This window comes from Hyperolius riggenbachi, chromosome 11, assembly GCF_040937935.1.
Source record: "Hyperolius riggenbachi isolate aHypRig1 chromosome 11, aHypRig1.pri, whole genome shotgun sequence".
Taxonomy (NCBI): Eukaryota; Metazoa; Chordata; class Amphibia; order Anura; family Hyperoliidae; genus Hyperolius; species Hyperolius riggenbachi.
The window spans coordinates 227,458,791-227,478,846 of NC_090656.1; the positions used below are offsets into that span (position 1 = coordinate 227,458,791).

General features: G+C 45.9%; 1 protein-coding gene across 1 annotated transcript in view; it reads right to left on the reverse strand.

Annotated features, from left to right (window-relative positions):
• LOC137537962 (receptor-type tyrosine-protein phosphatase beta-like) overlaps positions 1-20,056 on the reverse strand; it is a 557,484-nt gene that overhangs the window by 234,978 nt on the left and 302,450 nt on the right. The window contains exons 14-15 of the mRNA XM_068259886.1: positions 9,083-9,337; positions 1,093-1,365 (exon numbers count right to left, since the gene is read on the reverse strand). Coding sequence (XP_068115987.1) covers positions 1,093-1,365; positions 9,083-9,337 — 528 coding nt within the window. The remainder of the gene's footprint in view (positions 1-1,092; positions 1,366-9,082; positions 9,338-20,056) is intronic.

Consider the following 20,056-nt stretch of genomic DNA (forward strand, 5'->3'; position numbering starts at 1 on the left):
ATGACTACAGTACAAGGGATAGAGACAGGTGCTAGGTCAATATTCAGGCAGACGTCATACACATAGGATCAGATATACGAGGCACAGACAAGGATGAGACAGAGACAAAGTCGTTAAGCTAGCTGAGGTCTATAATGGGTATCAGATGACTGAGGTACAAAGGGATGAGACTTTAATCGGAGTGGTGGACTTGCCGGATCATACATAGAAATACAATAATTACTATAATTACAATATATATATATATTACACAGTTCTAAACTGACTGGAGTACATATATATCGGGCTGATGCGCAAAATATGAAATGTAGCTCTCAAACAACTATCTCACTAGGATAAGGACCAAGAACCAGTGTACTGATTAGTATCAAGGCCAACGAGCAAGTGAATACTCTGGCCTTAAATACCCAGGAGGCAGAGCAAAAGCCCAGCCCCTAGAATTGACAGCACCTCCTGCAATAAGGTGTCAGCTGATGACATCACAGCTGACACCCCATCAGACACGCCTCCACAGCCTATAAAGGCAGCTCTGGGCTGCGCGTCCTGCCAGAAGCAACACACCGACCCACAACTACAGGGGAGCCGGGGATGCCATCATTCTGATTTCGTCTACAGGGGAGCCGGGGATGCAACTGACCAAAAGATTAGGAGGCTTCCTGCAGCTGCTCCACAGTATCAGAACAGCCTCCAAAGACCACACCAGATACGTTTGTTACAGTCGGTAGAGCTGCTCTGATAGTCCAGACTGCTCCAGCTCAGTGTCACAGAGAAGGTGGTCTTACGGCTGACTCTGAAACCTCTGAAATACAACATAACACATGGTAAATTCAGCAAAGCATTTACTATCTATTACTTATTGTATATACAGTAGAAGTCTGGGCATAGTATTATCTGTGGGTCTGATAAAGGGGGGCAAAGACATAGGAGAGGAGCATGGGAGGGGGAAGGAAGATGTCTGGGGCCGCACCAGGCCTCTTTGTGAGTGTGGGGGCTGCCTCCTTATAGTCATGCCGCTGTTAGCACCTATTTATCACTGCCCACCCTTAGATTACTCAGCACTATTGGCTGTTTTCCTATCATGTAGAGACTTACTTGTGACAACCCATCCGGTGACAGCTGTGCTCTGATACCCCCGGACCCCCACTGTCACCACTGAGATGGTGTAATTAGTGCCAGACGTCAGGTTCTGAAGGATGACATTCGTTGTGGTACTTGTAGTGCTCCCAGCAATGGAAGAAGCAATCCAATAAGTTATTTGATAGGATTTTGCTGTCACACCAGCCATATTTGTTGGCTCTCCCCAGGATAATGTAGTGCTGTTTGTTCCAACCGCATTAAAGGTGATCATTCCTGGTGGAGTGGGGTCTGCAAAACAAAGACATGCTTCAACTAATACAATATTACTGTATAAGGCAACAACCTGAAACTAAAAAATGTAAACAGGTAGATTTGCGCCCACTCAATATAAAATGAATTCAATTGGCTGCAGTCAGTGATAAATGGGGTTACTCACACCCCCACCATTCAAGCATTCATAAAGTTTTAAAAATCACTCATGCGCCTATATATACCATCACATATACAGTTTTATTCAATTCATAAATTCAAATTCATATATATTACATTAATATGCAAGCAAACACTAGCCAACTTTCTCAGTCCCACCTCCCTATGGTAAACAGTCTGGCACACGCCACGACATATACCTATAGATTGATTCGCTGAGTAAACTTCGTTTTCTAGCATAAAATTGCACCAATCCCTATAGCACCTTTCCAATGTTAAAAAGTGTTTTTGCACCTTAAAAATGGCAATAATAGCCTTTCTTGTTCAAAAATCAATAAAATAAAAATAAAAATAACGTCCTGTGAGCTCACAAAGGTATAATTCATAAATCCAACAGGAAAAAGTTCATGTTAAATAGCTTGGATCTCGTCTTGCAAAGCTTTAGGCATACAATTTCATATACATCCACCAGGAGTAAAGTGGCTAATTCCGCATTCCTTGGTATGCAAATTAGATCTTGCAGGATTTTGTATAAGCAGATTGCATTTGCACAGACCTCTAGAAACAAATAGCGTCCTGCAGAACTTTACAAAAGCAGAACTTTTCAAAACTTTTCAAAAACAGACAACGTTCTGCAGACTTTTCAAACTTCCATTTCTTTGCATAACATTCAAGCAAAATAGCGTGCTGCGGGTCCAAAGGACAGTTCAAATAACTCACGCAGCTTAAGGGGTAGATGACTGATTCCTTTATGCTTACGGTTCCGCTATGTCTTCTGGCAGCATGAGCCCCGGCCGGTGGCTCCCGTGTTAACCTGACGTCTGCCGCGGATGTTAAGCACTTTGCTGAAAAATCGTTCCTCAGATTCAATCTGGAACTGTAGAGGTGACGTCACCACTCCGACAACCCAATGCCGACTAGTTTCGGTAGGATACGCCTACCTTCCTCAGGGCGTGTTCTCGTTTGCTTCTCAGCTCTTTTTATGTCATAGCTCCACCCCTGTCTCTATGCTATTTGCTACAAATGCCTGCAGTGTGTTTTTCTCCATAGATCTGCATGAAAACATATAAGAACATTCCTTATGTAAAAGCGAACAGTTCCACATCTAAATTCAATCCCAGCGGAGCCAAACTGTTCAATATATAAATCCAATTGGTTTCTTTTCTTGACATGTTTTGAATAAAGTCTCCTCCCCTCCAATCTTTCTCGACAGTTTGAATTGCATAGAATCTAAAAGTCTGCAGGCTTCCCCCATGACATTCCCAGAAATGTTTGCTTAGTGGCAATTTTTTATTTCTTTTTTTAATACTGTTCACATGCTCTCCAATTCTAGATGAGTTTCCTTTTTGTTCTTCCCACGTATTGCTTATTGCAACCGCATTCTATGATATATATTACACCTTTGCTGTTACAGTTTAAATTACCATAAATATCAAATTCTTCCTGGGTCACTGCTGATCTAAATTGTTTTATTGGTGCATTGTACTTGGTGCTTTTGCATGGAACACAAAAACCACACCTCCTAAAAGACCCTTTCTGTTTCTTTACTCTCTTGGTTTCAACAACAGTTGGTGCAATCATATTTTTCAGATTATTTGCTTTACAAAATGTAAACCTTGGTTTTTCGGTTAAAATCCCATTTAGGGTCCTATCCTGTTGGAGAATACCCCAATATTTATCCACCACCCTCTTGATATCTCTAGACTGTTGGTTATATTGCATTTTAATGCTTAATGGTGGAGTCAAATCTTCTTTCCTTCTGCTTTCTTAGAGAAAGGGTACTAGAAAGCAGAAGGAAAGAAGATTTGACTCCACCATTAAGCATTAAAATCCCCCGCAGGCTGCTCTCTCTGCCGTCGCTATGACGGCAGAACGCTGTGCGCCGGTCAGAAGCCGCTTTCATTGGCTCCTGACCCTGTCACTCCATGTAAGCCAGTGGGAACGGCTTACATGAATGACAGGGCCAGGAGCCAATGAAAACGGCTCCTGCCCGGCTCACAGTGCTCTGCCGTCATAGAGGCGGCAGGGCAGCAACGAGCGGCTGGGGCAGAGCGGACCGAGCGGCGGAGATGGGCGGGGGCACGCGGTCAATGGGACGTAGAGTTTACGTCCTGTCAGAACCGCAGCGCCCCCTGCCCGACGTAGATTCGCACTCGCTCGGTCCGATAAACAATGCAGATTGCCTGTTTGTCCAAGGCTATGCCTCTAATACTTTTAGCCACAGACCCTGAACAAGCATGCAGCAGATCAGGTGCTGTGACTGGATTAGAAGGCTAAGTTTGGGTTAAAAATTAATGGGGAATTAAAAAAAAAAAATTTATTTTATTGGGACTGTCACTTTAATTTTTTAAATTTTTTTTACTGTTACAACTTTTTTGTTTCTAACTCTATTGAATGATTGTTGCTAGCTAACAGCAACAATCATTCACTTTACCATGCACGTGACTGTGCACAAGCGTGCACGGTCACATGCATGCACGGTCACGTGCACGCGCGGTCACGCGGCAGCCGACAGCGGGCATTAATGCAGGACTTACATTCTACGTCCTAGAACACACAGGGGGCTAGTTAGGATGTAGAATCTACTTCCTGAAATTTTGATCAGTTAAGATTTCAAAATATAAGGAACTGCTATTTTCATGCTGTGTAGAATGTGTTCTAAGAACTGTATCCCCATTTTGAATATATGTGTACTTTTTGCCTCTTGTTGACAAGTAAACTGTAGTCTATGCCTTCACAACAGAAAGGTTTTTTTTATTTTTATTTTATTTAAAACATAACCATCTAATGCTAGGTGCCAACTGTGGGGATACCCAGCGGTATCTACCCCATTCAGATCATTAACTCAGTAAAAAGTATAACTTCTTATGTGTTGTGATCAAAATATTGGAAATAGTGGGGTTCCTTCTCTCTACAACATTGAAAATTAGAGATGACGCTTCCTCTTTAAATAATCTCAAAACACTCATTTTGGATTTTCATATAAAAGTGTATTTAATTTGACAGGAGCACTTCTACTTATAATGCAGATCATTGGTCGGACTTGCCCATCACAGTTCTTGGCCTCCTGGTTCACCTCTCTGCCGCTTCCCCCACTCACTCACTGACTCGCATGGGAGGCAGGCGAGGAGATAGGGGGGGTCGGGGTAGGACAAGTGCCCAGGGGCGCCTGGTCCCCAAGGGCGCCCAGCTGAGCTTCGGGTATTTTTTTTTTGGTTTTTTTGCGGGGGGTGAGGGGAGCAGCGCAGAGAAGAGGGAGAGCTGTGCGGACGGTGGGGAAGGGGGGCCATCTCCCCCTCCTTCCCTCACCTTAGGTGCTCTCCCTCCCTCGCTGTCCCCTCCAATGTCCGGGTGGCTGGCAGCGGCGGGCGGAACTCACCTCCGTCTCACTCCAGCGCCGGCCGGAAGTTCGGGTGCGCAGCCGCTGCTCTGGTCTGGACCAGACCAGAGTAGTGGCAGATCCATCCGGCGCTGCGACGAGACGGAGGTAAGTTCCGCCCGCCGCTGCCAGCCACCCGGACATTGGAGGGGACAGCGAGGGAGGGAGAGCAGCTCTTCCTCTTCTCTGCGCTGCTCCCCTCCTGCTGGGGAGGGGGACACCTGGCTACCTACTCTGGGCACATATACCCCTAACTACATATACTGGGCATATACCGCTGGCTACCTACTCTGGGCACATATACCCCTGGCTACCTACTCTGGGCACATATAGCCCTGCCTACATATATTGGGCACATATACCCCTGGCTACCTACTCTGGGCACATATACCCCTGGCTACCTACTCTGGGCACATATACCCCTGGCTACCTACTCTGGGCACATATACCCCTGCCTACATATATCGGGCACATATACCCCTAACTACATATACTGGGCATATACCCCTGGCTACCTACTCTGGGCACATATACCCCTGGCTACCTACTCTGGGCACATATACCCCTGGCTACCTACTCTGGGCACATATACCCCTGCCTACATATACTGGGCACATATACTTCTAACTACATTTACTGGGCATATACCCCTGGCTACCTACTCTGGGCACATATACCCCTGGCTACCTACTCTGGGCACATATACCCCTGGCTACCTACTCTGGGCACATATACCCCTGCCTACATATATTGGGCACATATACCCCTAACTACATATACTGGGCATATACCCCTGGCTACCTACTCTGGGCACATATACCCCTGGCTACCTACTCTGGGCACATATACCCCTGCCTACATATACTGGGCACATATACTCCTAAATACATATACTGGGCATATACCCCTGGCTACCTACTCTGGGCACATATACCCCTGGCTACCTACTCTGGGCACATATACCCCTGCCTACATATACTGGGCACATATCCCCCTAACTACATATACTGGGTACATATAGCCCTGGCTACATATACTGGGCACATATACCCCTGGCTACATATACTGGGCATATATACCCCTGGCTACATATACTGGGCACATATACCCCTGACTATATATACTGGGCACATATTATACCCCTGGCTACATATACTGGGCACATATAACCCTGACTACATATACTGGGCACATATACCCCTGGCTACATATACTGGGCACATATACCCCTGGCTATATATACTGGGCACATATACCCCTGACTATATATACTGGGCACATATACCCCTGGCTACATATACTGGGCACATATACCTCTGGCTACATATACTGGGGACACATACCCCTGCCTACATATACTGGGCACATATACCCCTGGCTACCTGTTCTGTGGACATCTCTACCCCTGGCTACCTGTTCTGGGGACATCTATACTGCTGGCCACCTATTCTGGGGACACCTATAGACCTGGGGCTACCTATTTTTGGGGAAGCACTGCTGTCAGATTGAGTGTATTTTGGGGAACTGCTGCCAGGTGAGAGGTGTCTATCATATTAAGGGGGCATTCTGCCTATTTATGTGAAATGCTGTCTATTTATGTGCCTCATGACTGCTGAATTTGTCTTGTTGGGGGCCTCATGGTTACTGAATTTGTCTTGTTGGGGGCCTCATGATTTGTTGGGGGCCTCAAGATCGCTGAATTTGTCTTGTTAGGGGCCTCATGATTGCTGAATTTGTCTTGTTAGGGGCCTCATGATTGCTGAATTTGTCTTGTTGGGGGCCTCAGGATTGCTAAATTTGTCTTGTTGGGGGCCTCATGATTGCTGAGTTGGTCATGTTGGGGGCCTCATGTTTGCTCATGATTGCGGAATTTGTCTTGATGGGGGGGCTCATGATTGCTGAATTTGTCTTGGAACATGTTGGAAGGTACATACTGAGGGAGGGTGGGTGAGCGTGAGCCTGCTAACCTCCATGTACATTTGAAGGGGTGTGACCAAATGTGGAGCACCCATAACCACGCCCACATTTGGTCATGACCCTTCACCTTAGGGGGCGTATTAATAGTCTTTGTCCCCGGGAGCTGAAAACCCTAGCTACGCCTCTGATGGGAGGTGGGCTAGTGTAGCACTAGTGCAGTGGGAGCAGGGAGGGCTGGGTGGGCGGGGCTTAGGAGACCAGCCTTCTGATTGGCTGAGCACACAGTTTATTTGAGTACATTATCACTCTACAGCCCTAGTTTATCCTTCCATTTTTCATGCATGTGATGGTAAACGTGCATCATCAGCAATGCTTTGTGCACGGCATATACGTATATATTATGCAAAATGCATAAAAATAGGGATGTCAATGAGATGCAAATAATTTCAAGTTAAAGCAGCTTTATGCACATTTTGTATGCAAATTTATGCAGCTTGAAAATGGGCTGATCAAATATTACCTCAGCAGGATTTGATTGTTTCATGTTCAAACTGCATAAACTTGCATAAAAAAATGTATAATGCTGCTTTAACTTGAATGTATTTGCATCTCATTGACCATTCCTATACAGAAAGTTCCTATGTAGTGTCTGGCTGGCTGTATCTTTTGATTTTCAAGAGAGGGTTGATTTTTCTAGTTTTCTCCAATACAATTTGAAATATAACTCCACTATGGAATACTACATTAGCTTTGGTAAGAAGTATAGCTCTCCAAGAGTGCTAATGTCCTGGTACCAGTGTTGGGCGAACACCTAGATGTTCGGGTTCGCGAACGTTCGCCGAACATCGCCGCAATGTTCGGGTGTTCGCGCCGAACTCCGAACATAATGGAAGTCAATGGGGACCCGAACTTTCGTGCTTTGTAAAGCTTCCTTACATGCTACATACCCCAAATTTGCAGGGTATGTGCACCTTGGGAGTGGGTACAAGAGGAAAAAAAATATTTGAAAAAGAGCTTATAGTTTTTGAGAAAATTGATTGTAAAGTTTCAAAGGAAAAACTGTCTTTTAAATGTGGAAAATGTCATGTTTCTTTGCACAGGTAACATGCTTTTTGTCGCCATGCAGTCATAAATGTAATACAGAGAAGAGGTTCCAGGAAAAGGGACCGGTAACGCTAACCCAGCACAAGCAGCAAAACACGTGATGGAACAGGAGGAGGCGCAGGAGGAGAAGGCCACGCTTTTTGAGACACAACATCCCAGGCCTTGCATGAGGACAAATAGCGTGCGGATATAGCAATGCTTTTTGCCGCCATGCAGTCATAAATGTAATAAAGATGAGAGGTTCAATAAACAGGGACCGGCAACGCTAACCCAGCAGCATATAGTGTGCTATATAGTGTGGCTGAGCGAGCAGTGTACTACTGTTCCCAGCAGACACAGAGTGGCAGTAAACACAATGCTATATAGTGTGGCTGAGCGAGGTACACAGAGTGGCAGTAAACACAATGCTATATAGTGTGGCTGAGCAAGCAGTGTACTACTGTTCCCAGCAGACACAGAGTGGCAGTAAACACAATGCTATATAGTGTGGCTGAGCGAGGTACACAGAGTGGCAGTAAACACAATGCTATATAGTGTGGCTGAGCGAGCGGTGTACTACTGTTCCCAGCAGTGACACACAATGACTGGGGGGACCCTGGCTAGCGTGGCTGGAGCGCGAACTACCCTGCCTGCCTACCCAAAGCTAAACCCACAGACAAATAGTGGAGATATGACGTGGTTCGGGTATTTATTTACCCGAACCACGTGACAGTTCGGCCAATCAGAGCGCGTTCGGGTCCGAACCACGTGACCCGTTCGGCCAATCACAGCGCTAGCCGAACGTTCGGCCATGCGCTCTTAGTTCGGCCATGTGGCCGAACGGTTTGGCCGAACACCATCAGGTGTTTGGCCGAACTCGAACATCACCCGAACAGGGTGATGTTCTGCAGAACCCGAACAGTGGCGAACACTGTTCGCCCAACACTACCTGGTACATGTCTGCCTAGTCTGGTTCTTTCCCTAGTACTATAGATGTGACTAATGGTATGGTAATTTCACAGGGGAGGTTCTGGGGTGAAAGTGTGGAGCCAATCACAGGGGACTTCAATTTTTTCCCAACTAATCTTAGTGGTTTTATACGTATTATAATCATGTCTTGGTGTGTGGTCATGACAGACAGAATGGATACTTAGATAACATTATTTGCTGTTGGTGGAGACATTTCTCCGTACTCACATGTGGCTTCCGATGCTGTAGAAAAGGCGCTGCTGCAGCTGCCGCTGTTTGTCTGGACAGTGATGGTGTAATTTCTGCCCGGCAACAAGGATGTGAAGGTCTGTTGTGTGGATGCGGTCTGTATTGTGTTATTTACATCTCCCGTCACACTGACATTATAAGAAGACACATTCCCTGCTGGTGTCGTCCAGTTCACTGCCAGATAATTCACTGACTGGTAATTCCTCACTGTGACAGCAGGAGTCTGTGCAGGAACTGAAGAGACAGCAGTCACAAATACGTTCAGAGACATCATTCACAAATGTCCTCTAGTGATAACAGGATACAGCACAAACTAACATATAAAATCATATGTATGTGTCAGAATTCTAGCACATTGTTTATGCAGGAAAAGCCATATGTATATGCACAATTCAGTGTAAACTGTGGTGTTAGGGTATCACTTTAAATATTACTCTGTGACTTTTTAACTAATGACAATGCTCATTTGAGACAGTGAAACTTTCATAAGATTATTTTAACTTGTAAGCTAGAAGATTGTTGACATGTACTTGTTACAAGGTAGTTACAGCCAGCAAGAAAAGATAACATTTCCCAGCCAGAGAACAAACACAGACAAACACAGAGCACTTATATTGCGCTTTTCTCCTGGCGGACTCGAAGCACCAGAGCTGCAGCCACTAGGACGCGCTCTATAGGCAGAAGCAGTGTTAGGGAGACTAGCCCAAGGTCTCCTACTGAATAGGTGCTGGCTTACTGAACAGGCAGAGCAGAGATTCAAACCCTGGTCTCCTGTGTCAGAGGCAGAGCCCTTAACCATTACATCATCCAGCCACTAAGTGAGAAAGTCAAAACATAGAAGCATAAACAAATTGACAGTTTAATACCATTGTCTTATGATGCCATCTGGTGGATTCATAGTCGTATAAAACAAATATAAGAGGTTTTCCCAATTTTTTAAAAATGATTCAATAGTGACATCTGCCAGTGGAAATTATTTAATTTATTTATTCATAAGAAAGACAAATACTGTATATAGAACATGATTTTAAATGATTAAGTTTTAATAAGCAATTATATCTTATATGATTAATTGTTTTAAAAATAATCATATAATTGGCTCTATATTTAAAAATGAGTATATTGGAAGCTCTGCATACTTCAATAAGCATTCAATTGCTGTAGACTTTTACAGGTCTGCCTTGCTGGGTCAGCATGGCCGATTTCATTTCAGGGAAAAGACAGACACATTCCAAACTAATTAGCAGAAGGACACATTATCAGAAATGCATCATGAATGACATTGTTTAATATTTAAAAGTTCTAATGTCTGAGGCAAATAAATCAGCCAGCAGACAAGATGGCCAGTGACGTCAATTTTTAATTAACTGTGTCAAAAATGACCCGATAAGCAAATGTCAGTATGTGTAAACATCCCAAACTACGTAAATTCCCACAGATACATTGAATAAGGAATTTATAAACAAACATATTATGACTTAGGTATTCAAAACATTATAAAGTATTGATGCATAGAAATCTCAGCCAATCAGAACCAGAGATTTAGGGAAATTCCAAATTAGGCAGCCATATTGGATCCATGTGATTAAAAAATAGGTGGATTGAGAGCTATTCAGAGTCATTCCGTCTAAATCTCTCCTGAAAGACACCTACTCAGCTACAAGACAGACGCTACCTTCCCGATGTGATTCTAGAAGCTAAAGAGATGACAGAGAAGGTGTAATATACTTAATATTCTGGTGATTTACTTTATTAATTTTTCAGCATTAAGTTCTGTTAAGATGCTAGCAAGAAGTTATGTTAGAAGCTATTTTTTTTATATTATTTTTCCAAGGAGATTACTAACTTATTAAGTTTTTACACAGCTACTAGATACACAGCTATTGATACAGATGAGACTACTTTTGATCCTATTCTACATAACACAACTGTTATATTATTTTTTTAATTTACTTAGAAGATTGATATGTAACGATTGTGGAATTCTCTCCGTGGTCAGCGCACAGGATGTGCGCTGACACTGCGGAAATCCTCCACAAGCATATCATTTGAGAGAACCCAGCAAAAGGTGCAACGCACCTGTAGAGGGAAATTCCTGTCGGCAGGTGGAGCTGTGGAGTGCAGAGGAACAGCTCCTCTGCCCTGCCACAGACGCCAGACAGGAATTGTACGAAGGGAAGAAACGCAGGGCAAGATAGCCCTGAAAGAGAGAGAGCAAAGCGACAGAGGGTATGTGTGTCCACCAATCTAGTCGCCACCCTGCGACGATGAACACACAACCATGAAGATCAGGTGAGAAGGCAATCGCAGGAGGTGGCGATTGCTAACAGCGACACAAGACAGAATAAGCACAGAGGAGGAATGTATGTGTGTGCACCAATGTAGTCACCAACCTGCGACGGTGGACAAACAACAGAGGAAACCGAGTGAGAACGCAATCGCCTGAGAAGCGATTGGGAATGAGAATGAGCAAAGGGACAGATTGCATGTGTGTGCACCTATCTAGTCGCCAACCCATGACGGTGCACACACAACAGCAGATATGAAGTAAGAACGCAATCGCGAGAGAGGCGATCGCCAGAGGTGACACAAGGCTACAGCAAGGCAGAGCACGAGAGTAGCAAAGGCACAGCAAATCATACAATGAGAAGATAAGAAAAATAACAAACGCTAACTAAACGCGAACACCGCACTCATTCGCAACAGTGAACGCGTTTACTGCGCGGTCTCTGCGTGTTAAGCACAACAGAGACAAGCACGCCTAACTAACCACCGACAGACAAACATGAAACATAGGACGCGAGCGCTTGCTTAACGGTTACCTCACAGAGCCTCCAGCAAGCATTCGTATCAGACAAGACAGATACACGAAAACAGGAATAAGTGAGAGATACGATCCACCGCTCTTTCCGCCAGAGCGAGTGCGATCCAAGTAAGGCAACAGAGCTTGCAGGATCCCCTGCTCTTTCCGCCAGAGCAAGTGCGATCCAAGTATAGCAAGATAGCTTTAGCAGGATCCACTGCTCTTTCCGCCAGAGCGAGTGTGATCCAAGTATAGAAACAGAGCGAGCTAAATCCACTGCTCTTTCCGCCAGAGCAAGTGCGATCTAAGTACAGCAAGAGAGACAGAACAGGCAATACAAATAATACAATCCTGACTGCTCTAGCAAGGATGCCTAGTGCAGTCCCAGGAATAACTCTAAGCTAATCTTCAAATAATAAGCATGGCTGACACTCCAGGAGTGTTTCACAGGACAAACCCTTATGACCAGCCACGTACTGTGGAATCACATGGTATATATAGAGCAAGCCTACAAAGGATGTGGCTAGGCAATTTGCATGACAAACGTATGCAAATTCCTCAGCAGCAGCAAGTTGCAAAACTGACAAAAGGTCTCTCTTCCAGAAACCTGCAGAATGCAGACCTAAACAGTGGTCAAAAAGCTGCCTGCCTGCGCAGGCAGCTGAGCGGATCATTACATGATAATTGATGAGATGGAATACTGTTACAAGGAAACACTTCTAGGAACTGTTCATATTTTGTATATGCTGTATGATAAGCAAGTACAATTTTTTTAAATGTAAAATCAAATACTGAGAGCTCGGATTCATTTCAAGGTATACCGTCAATCTATACAACAGTGTAACGAATGGTGTCAGCAAATACAGAGTTCTGATTATTTGGTGATCTGCAGTATCACCAAATAATGCAGATACTATATCTGATTATATGGTGATCTGCAGAATCCCCAATAATACAAAAATAGCAACACTAAGGCAATAACGTGACCTTAGTCTCCACTTTATTGCACTGAGTGTAGTGATTGGTGCAAACAGTAAGTACTGATTTTTAGCAACACCTCACCAGAGGAACTGGTGGGTACTAACAGTACGGAGCCCCTCACCAGAGACAAGGGCTCCCTGGTGAGAGAAGAGAGCTCAGACTAATCGAGTCAGGCAACAGACAGGCAGACCAGGTACAAATACAGAGGCAAAGATAGGTCAGAGTAAGCCAGAGTCATACACAGAAAATAACACAGTAATGAAGTCACTAAATAGCTATCAAATAATTCCTATCTTGTGTGAAATCCCCGGTTTCCTCCCGGATTAAAGCACACCGGAACTATCTAAGGTCTGAGCGCTAACACAAGGTATTCGCAACAGCAGACAAGTTGCAAATGATTCCTCCGAGCTTAATAGCCCAAGGAGACCCTGAGGCACGCCCCCAGCGCTCGGCCAATCAGAAGCGGCGGGCGCATGGCGTGACGTCAGCTGACCCTTCGGTCAGCTGAGCCGCCTCTTAGCAGAATAAAGGTCATGACGGTGCGCGAGCGCACGAGTCAATGCGACCTTATGGGCGACAGACAAACCCGTCCTCGTGCTAGACACCTGAGGCACGGGTAGCGAGGCGGGCATCGGCATGGAGGCAGCTGTGGTGATGGCGCTGTTCGACGTAGCTGCCCCACTAGTTGTTACAGTACCCCCCTTGAGGCGTGGACTCCGAACACGTCCTACATGGTTTCTCAGGATGTAATCTATGAAATTCCTGTCTCAACTCCTCAGCATGCATGCGACGATCCGGCACCCAAGACTTCTCCTCAGGCCCATACCCCTTCCAATGAACTAAATATTGAACTGAGTTGTGTACCCAGCGAGAATACAATATTTGTTCGATCTCGTATTCAGGTTCACCATCAATCACCACAGGGGGGGAGAGAGGAATCCACATGCGCAGCCGGCTTCAATAAGGACACATGAAAAGACTTTGTACCTCTTATACTAGATGGCAGTCCAATCACATACATCACATCATTGATTCTTTTGGAGATGGAGTATGGGCCTACAAATCTGGGGCCCAATTTAGCCGAGGGTTGTTTCAACGCCAGATGCCGGGTTGAAACCCATACCATGTTCCCATTCTACAGATCGCTTCTTATCTTGCCTTTTCTGGGTTAGAAAGGCCTTTTCCAGATTTCTTTTAACCATAGTCCAGATCTCCCTAAAAGATTTCTGCCAATCTTCCATCGCAGGAAGAGGACACCACTGGTAACGGGGAAAATTTAGGAGATCTCCCTGAGACCACCTGGAAGGGAGAGAAGCCTGATGAGGTACTTTTTAAATTATGAGCAAATTCCGCATACGGCAGGAATTTTGCCCATTCCAACTGAGCATCGGCCACATTGCACCTAAGGAACTGTTCAAGTGACTGGTTGACCCTTCCGGTTTGCCCATTGGTCTGTAGGTGATAGCCGGACAAGAATGACAGGTTCATTCCCAGATGATGACAAAAAGCTCTCCAGAACCTGGACACGAATTGGACTCCCCTATCTGACACCACATTTTCTGGTATCCCATGCAACCGAAAAATGTGTTGGATGAAGAGATCTGCCAGTTCCTGAGCTGAGGGGAGTCCGTCCAGTGGAATAAAATGAGCCATTTTGCTGAACCTGTCGACTACCACCCAGATGACAGTTTTACCCTCAGATCTAGGAAGTTCGCCCACAAAGTCCATGGACAGATGGGTCCATGGTTGCTCAGGCACCGGCAATGACTGGAGCGTGCCCACCGGAGCCTGTCTGGAAGGTTTATTTCTGGCACAGACTGAGCAATCTCTGACAAACTTCTTACAATCTGAGACCAGGGACGGCTACCAGACGCATCTAGCAAGCAAATCCAGCGTTCTAGTCACCCCAGGATGCCCTGCATTCTTATGTGCATGAAACAATTGTAAAAAAGTTGCAAGCGATAATGCAGTGGCACAAACAGAACCCCATCTGGTTTCCCCTCGGGAATGTCCTGTTGATAGGGACCCAATGTAGACAACCAATCCTCCCATGTGTCGGTGGCTGCTAACACAACTTTCTTGGGCAGGATGTTCTCAGGGGTTGGTAGCTGTACTGTCTCAGGCTCAAAACATCTAGACAGGGCATCTGCCTTGATGTTTTTACTTCCTGGCTTGTAGGTAATAATGAATCTGAATCTCGAGAAGAATAAAGACCAGCGAGCTTGCCAAGAGACTTAGCCCCCTCATATATTCTAAATTCTTGTGGTCAGTATAGACCGTAATCGTATGTTCTGCCCCTTTGAGCCAATGGCGCCATTCCTCAAATGCGAGTTTGATGGCCAACAACTCTCGGTTTCCAATATCATAATTTCTCTCGGCGGGAGAAAACTTCCGAGAGAAAAATGCACACGGATGCAATCTGCCCTGAAGACCAGAGTGTTGAGACAGTACAGCCCCAACCCCAACCTCTGATGCATCCACCTCTACAATAAAGGGATAAGTGACATCAACATGCCGCAAAATGGGGGCGGAACAAAATAACTTTTTCAATGATGAAAAGCAGAATGCGTTTCGGCTGACCAATTATAAGTGTCTGCCCTCTTCTTGGTAAGTTCCATCAGAGGTGACACCACAGAAGAAAATCCCTTGATAAATTTTCTATAATAATTGGCAAAGATAAGAAACCTGGGTGGTTGTGGCCACTCCAGCACAGCAGATACTTTTTTGGGGTCCATGGAGAGTCCGGCGGTAGAAATGATATATCCCAAAAAGGGAACCTCAGACACTTCAAAGAGGCATTTCTCTAGTTTTGCATATAAAGAATTCTGCCTCAGTTTCCTTAGAACAAACTTTACATGCTCCCTGTGTTCAGCCAAATTGGGTGAGAAAATAAGTATGTCGTCCAGGTAAACAAGGACGAACCGCCCTAGGACTTCTCTGAAGACCTCATTGGTCAACTCCTGGAAGACGGCGGGAGCGTTACACAACCCGAAGGGCATGACTAGATACTCGTAGTACCCGTCGGGTGTGTTGAACGCCGTCTTCCATTCGTCACCCTCCCTTATGCATACCAGGTTGTATGCCCCTCTTAGGTTGAGTTTAGAGAAGATACATGCATCAGTAACCTGGGAAAACAAGTCATTGATTAAAGGGAGTGGATAACGATTTTTTATAGTAATCTTGTTTAACTCTCTTCAATCAATATATGGCCGGAGCACACCGTCCTCCTTTTGTACAAAAAAGAATACTGCTCCGGCCAGAAACTTTGAAGGACGGATGAACCCCTTGGCCAAGTTTTCTTTAATGTAATCCTACATAGCAAGTTTTTCAGGACCAGAAAGGTTATATAAATGGCCTCTAGGGGGCATACAACCTGGTCTTAACTCAATGGGACAGTCAAAACTTCTATGCTGAGGAAGTTTGTCTGCCGCTTTAGGACAAAAGACATCAGTGAATTCAGTATATGGTGCGGGCAATCCTTCCATTTGAACCTTGGTAATGCAAACAGCAACTTTCTCCAAGCAATGATAATGACAGAAGGAGGACCACCTTAATAGCTGCCCAGAACTCCAATCAATCTGAGGGGAGTGCTTTTGCAACCATGGCATACCAAGGATCACTGTGGACGTGGCCATTTTGAGCACAAAAAATTGTATTTGCTCCTTATGAACTACCCCCACTTGACATAACAATACAGGAGTCTGGGACAGAGGTTGTTTCCCCTGAAGTGGAGAGTCATCCACTGCAGTAACAAAAATCTGTCTGTTCAAAGAAACAAGGGGGATTCCTAACCTCATAGCGAAATTATAATCTATAAAATTGGCTGCTGAGCCCGAGTCTATAAATGCCTGGGTAGACAAAACTCGATCTTCCCAGGTAATAGAACACGGGAGAAGTAAATGATTCTCATTTAGAGGTAACACAGGCTCGCCTAGGGTAGTACCTCTAGCTACACTTAGGCGGCAGAATTTTCCGCCTTCTCGGGGCAATTCTGTACCACATGGCCCTTCTCCGCACAGTATAAGCAGAGCCTCTCTGTCCGTCTCCGATTTTTCTCTACCTCAGACAATTCGGAATGTCCGATCTGCATCGGCTCAGCCTGAGGAAGAGAAGGAGATGGAGAAGGAGAGGTGATAGGGACGGATTTCCCAGAGAATCTACCTCGAGTTTGTCTTTGATAACGAACCCGGCGATCTATTTTAACTGCTAATGAGATTGCATCGTCAATAGTCTTAGGTTCTGGATGACTTAACATAAGATCAGCAACCGCGTCAGATAATCCCGTTAAAAAACAATCCAATAGGGCAAACTGTCCCCATCTAGCCGACACAGCCCACCTTCTAAATTCTGCAGCGTACGTCTCAACGGTGTTATGCCCCTGCCTGAGGGTTTTGAGCTTCCTCTCAGCAGTAACTGCTATATCGGGATCGTCATATATAATCGCCATGGTTTTAAAAAATTCCTGAACTGATGCCAAAGCCTTATGACCACTAGGGAGACTGTAAGCCCACGTCTGCGAATCCCCAGATAATAAAGTTTTAATAAAAGTCACTCTCTGACTCTCAGACCCTGATGACGTAGGTCGTAACTCAAAATACGAAAGGCAGCGATTTCTGAAATTCTGAAAATCAGACCTGTGCCCTGAAAACTTTTCAGGGAGAGGTATCCTGGGCTCCATAACAACAGGGGATGGCACTGGTGCATCAGTTGCTTGAAGGGTGTGCACCACCTCAGACATGCAGTCAATGCAACCTTATGGGCGACCAACAAACCCGTCCTCGGCGTGCTAGACGCCCGAGGCACGGGTAGCGAGGCGGGCATCGGCATGGAGGCAGCTGCGGTGATGGCGCTGTTCGCCGCAGCTGCCCCACTAGTTGTTACAAACACCCAATCAAAATTCCCCTGTTGATTTTCAAGGGGAATATTTAAACTGCTGTCATTCTTACACTGTTAATGGCAGAGGCCTTAAACTTGCTACAGCCAGTCAATGGGTGACAGGGGTTCAAATTCAGAAAAGGAGGAAGAGCCAAAAACAGCCAAGCAGATGTGTTTGATTGATTTCAATAGGAAAATTTAAAGTGAACACGAAGTGAGAGTAATGTGGAGGCTGCCATATTTATTTCCAGTACTTCTGTAATCCCATCTGAAGAGTTTGGCATCTTCTTGTATAAGTTTTGTTATCTCCCCTAGCCAGATCTAACCATTTTTGGAAAACTGAAAGTCCTGGCTTTCCTTTGCACCGGTGTATGAGTTGGTGTAATGCTCTGTTCCCAAGTTAGGGGGTTTTGGAAAGGGGTGTCGCCTGCATTTATCTGCAGAAAGAATGATTTTAGAAGTACCAAACAAACCCAACATTAACCCTTTGGGGACTGGCCACCTAAGGACCAGGCAATTTTGCTGAAAGGGGGGGGGTGTTTGGAGGGGTCAGGCAGCCGGATACCCCATGCAGTTGGCAAGGCTTGGTGTCCCCTGTGTGGCCAGGTGTCCCCCCTGTATGCAGTAGCTATTACTCACCTCCCAGGCTTTAACGATAAGCCACTGTGGACCCTTCCGCTTTTACCAGCATCCCCGCTCATACTGCCGCTCAGTTCTGGGTTGCGGCTTGATGATGTCATCAAGCCGGGACCCGGCACTGACGTCAGAGAGAGAAGGGATGTGGGCCAGAGTGGTGGGGAGCGCCGAACGTCGTGGGAACGGCAGGAAGGTGAGTAGATCCTCTTCTTCCCCCCTTCCACTACAGCTGCCAATAGTGATCACTATGATCCGTCGGCGATCATAGTGATCACGTGATCAGAAGCCATACGCAATGGCTTGTGATCACGTGGTCAGAAGCCATACGCAATGGCTTTTGATCACTGAGGAGAGATGCCAGCTGTCATATGACAGCATAATCCTTAGGTGCGCACGATCGTGTCGGGAGTGGAAACAGCGGGCAGCGTAGATCCTATGCCGCATCAGGCTACAACAGCCACAAGTGTGGTGTAGGATCTAATACAGGCGGTCCCCAAAGGGTTAATGATCAGCAGCACACCTGCGAGATCGTCTTCTACTTTTGCAGGGGTCTCATTACAGAGGAAGAAGAGGCAGCCCAGCTATACACCCTCGTCTCCTCTCTGTGTGTTACTGGCCACACTGGCCAAACTGGGCTTGAGGCTGGATTCCACTCAGCTCTCTGCAGCCAAATGCAGGGGACTCCTCTCTTTCAAAGCCCCCTAACTTTGGAACAGGGAATTGCACTGACTCAGGACAAATGCAATGGGAAGGTTTTTCAAAAATGGATAGATCTTGGTAGAGGAGCAAACAGAACTTAATCAAGAAGCTGCCAAACTTTGCAGGAGTGATAGTGCATAAGTACCGTCCTTACTTTCAGGGCTGAGGCAGAGTCGAGAGAGGCTCAGCTATCATTCCCCTATTGTGTTTGAAGCAGAGAGAAATAAGGAAAGGAGATATGTGGCAGTGACTGCAAGCCAGATAACTAGAGATTAAGGTGTTGGGGGCCCTGGGGCACCTCTTAGTGTAATAGCAATCAGTGTGTGACGGCTGGGGTGGGAGGAATGGAGGGGAGCACATTGGTGTCTCATCCTTGGGTGCTGGAGGACCTTGTCCCAGCTCTGCCTACTTCCATTAAGAAAAATACCAGTTGCCTGGCAGTCCTGATGATCTGTTTGGCTGCAGCAGTGTCTGAATAACACCTGAAACAAGCATGCAGCTAATCTTGTCAATATTGTTAGAAACCCTTGATCTGCTGAATGCTTATTCAGGATCTATGGCTGAAAGTATTAGAGGCAGAGGATCAGCAGGACAGCCAGGCAACTGGTATTGCTTAACCTCTTCCCGACCGCCTAACGCCTATAGACGTCGGGAAGGTGGCAGCCCCCGGACCGCCTCACTCCAAAAGGCGTCAAATCCTGGGGCAGAGTTTTACATGGGGATCGCACACGCCGATGTGTGCGCATCCCCACTTGAGTGACGACGCTCCACTCCATCATCAGTCTACCAGCGGCGATTGTCGCTAGGGGGCTGTTAGATGGTTAATCCGCTATCTATTTACATTGTACAGTGCTGCGATCTGTGGGCAGCACGGTGGCGTAGTGGTTAGCTCTCTCGCCTTGCAGCACTGGGTCCCTGGTTCGATTTCCAGCCAGGGCACTATCTGCAAAGAGTTTGTA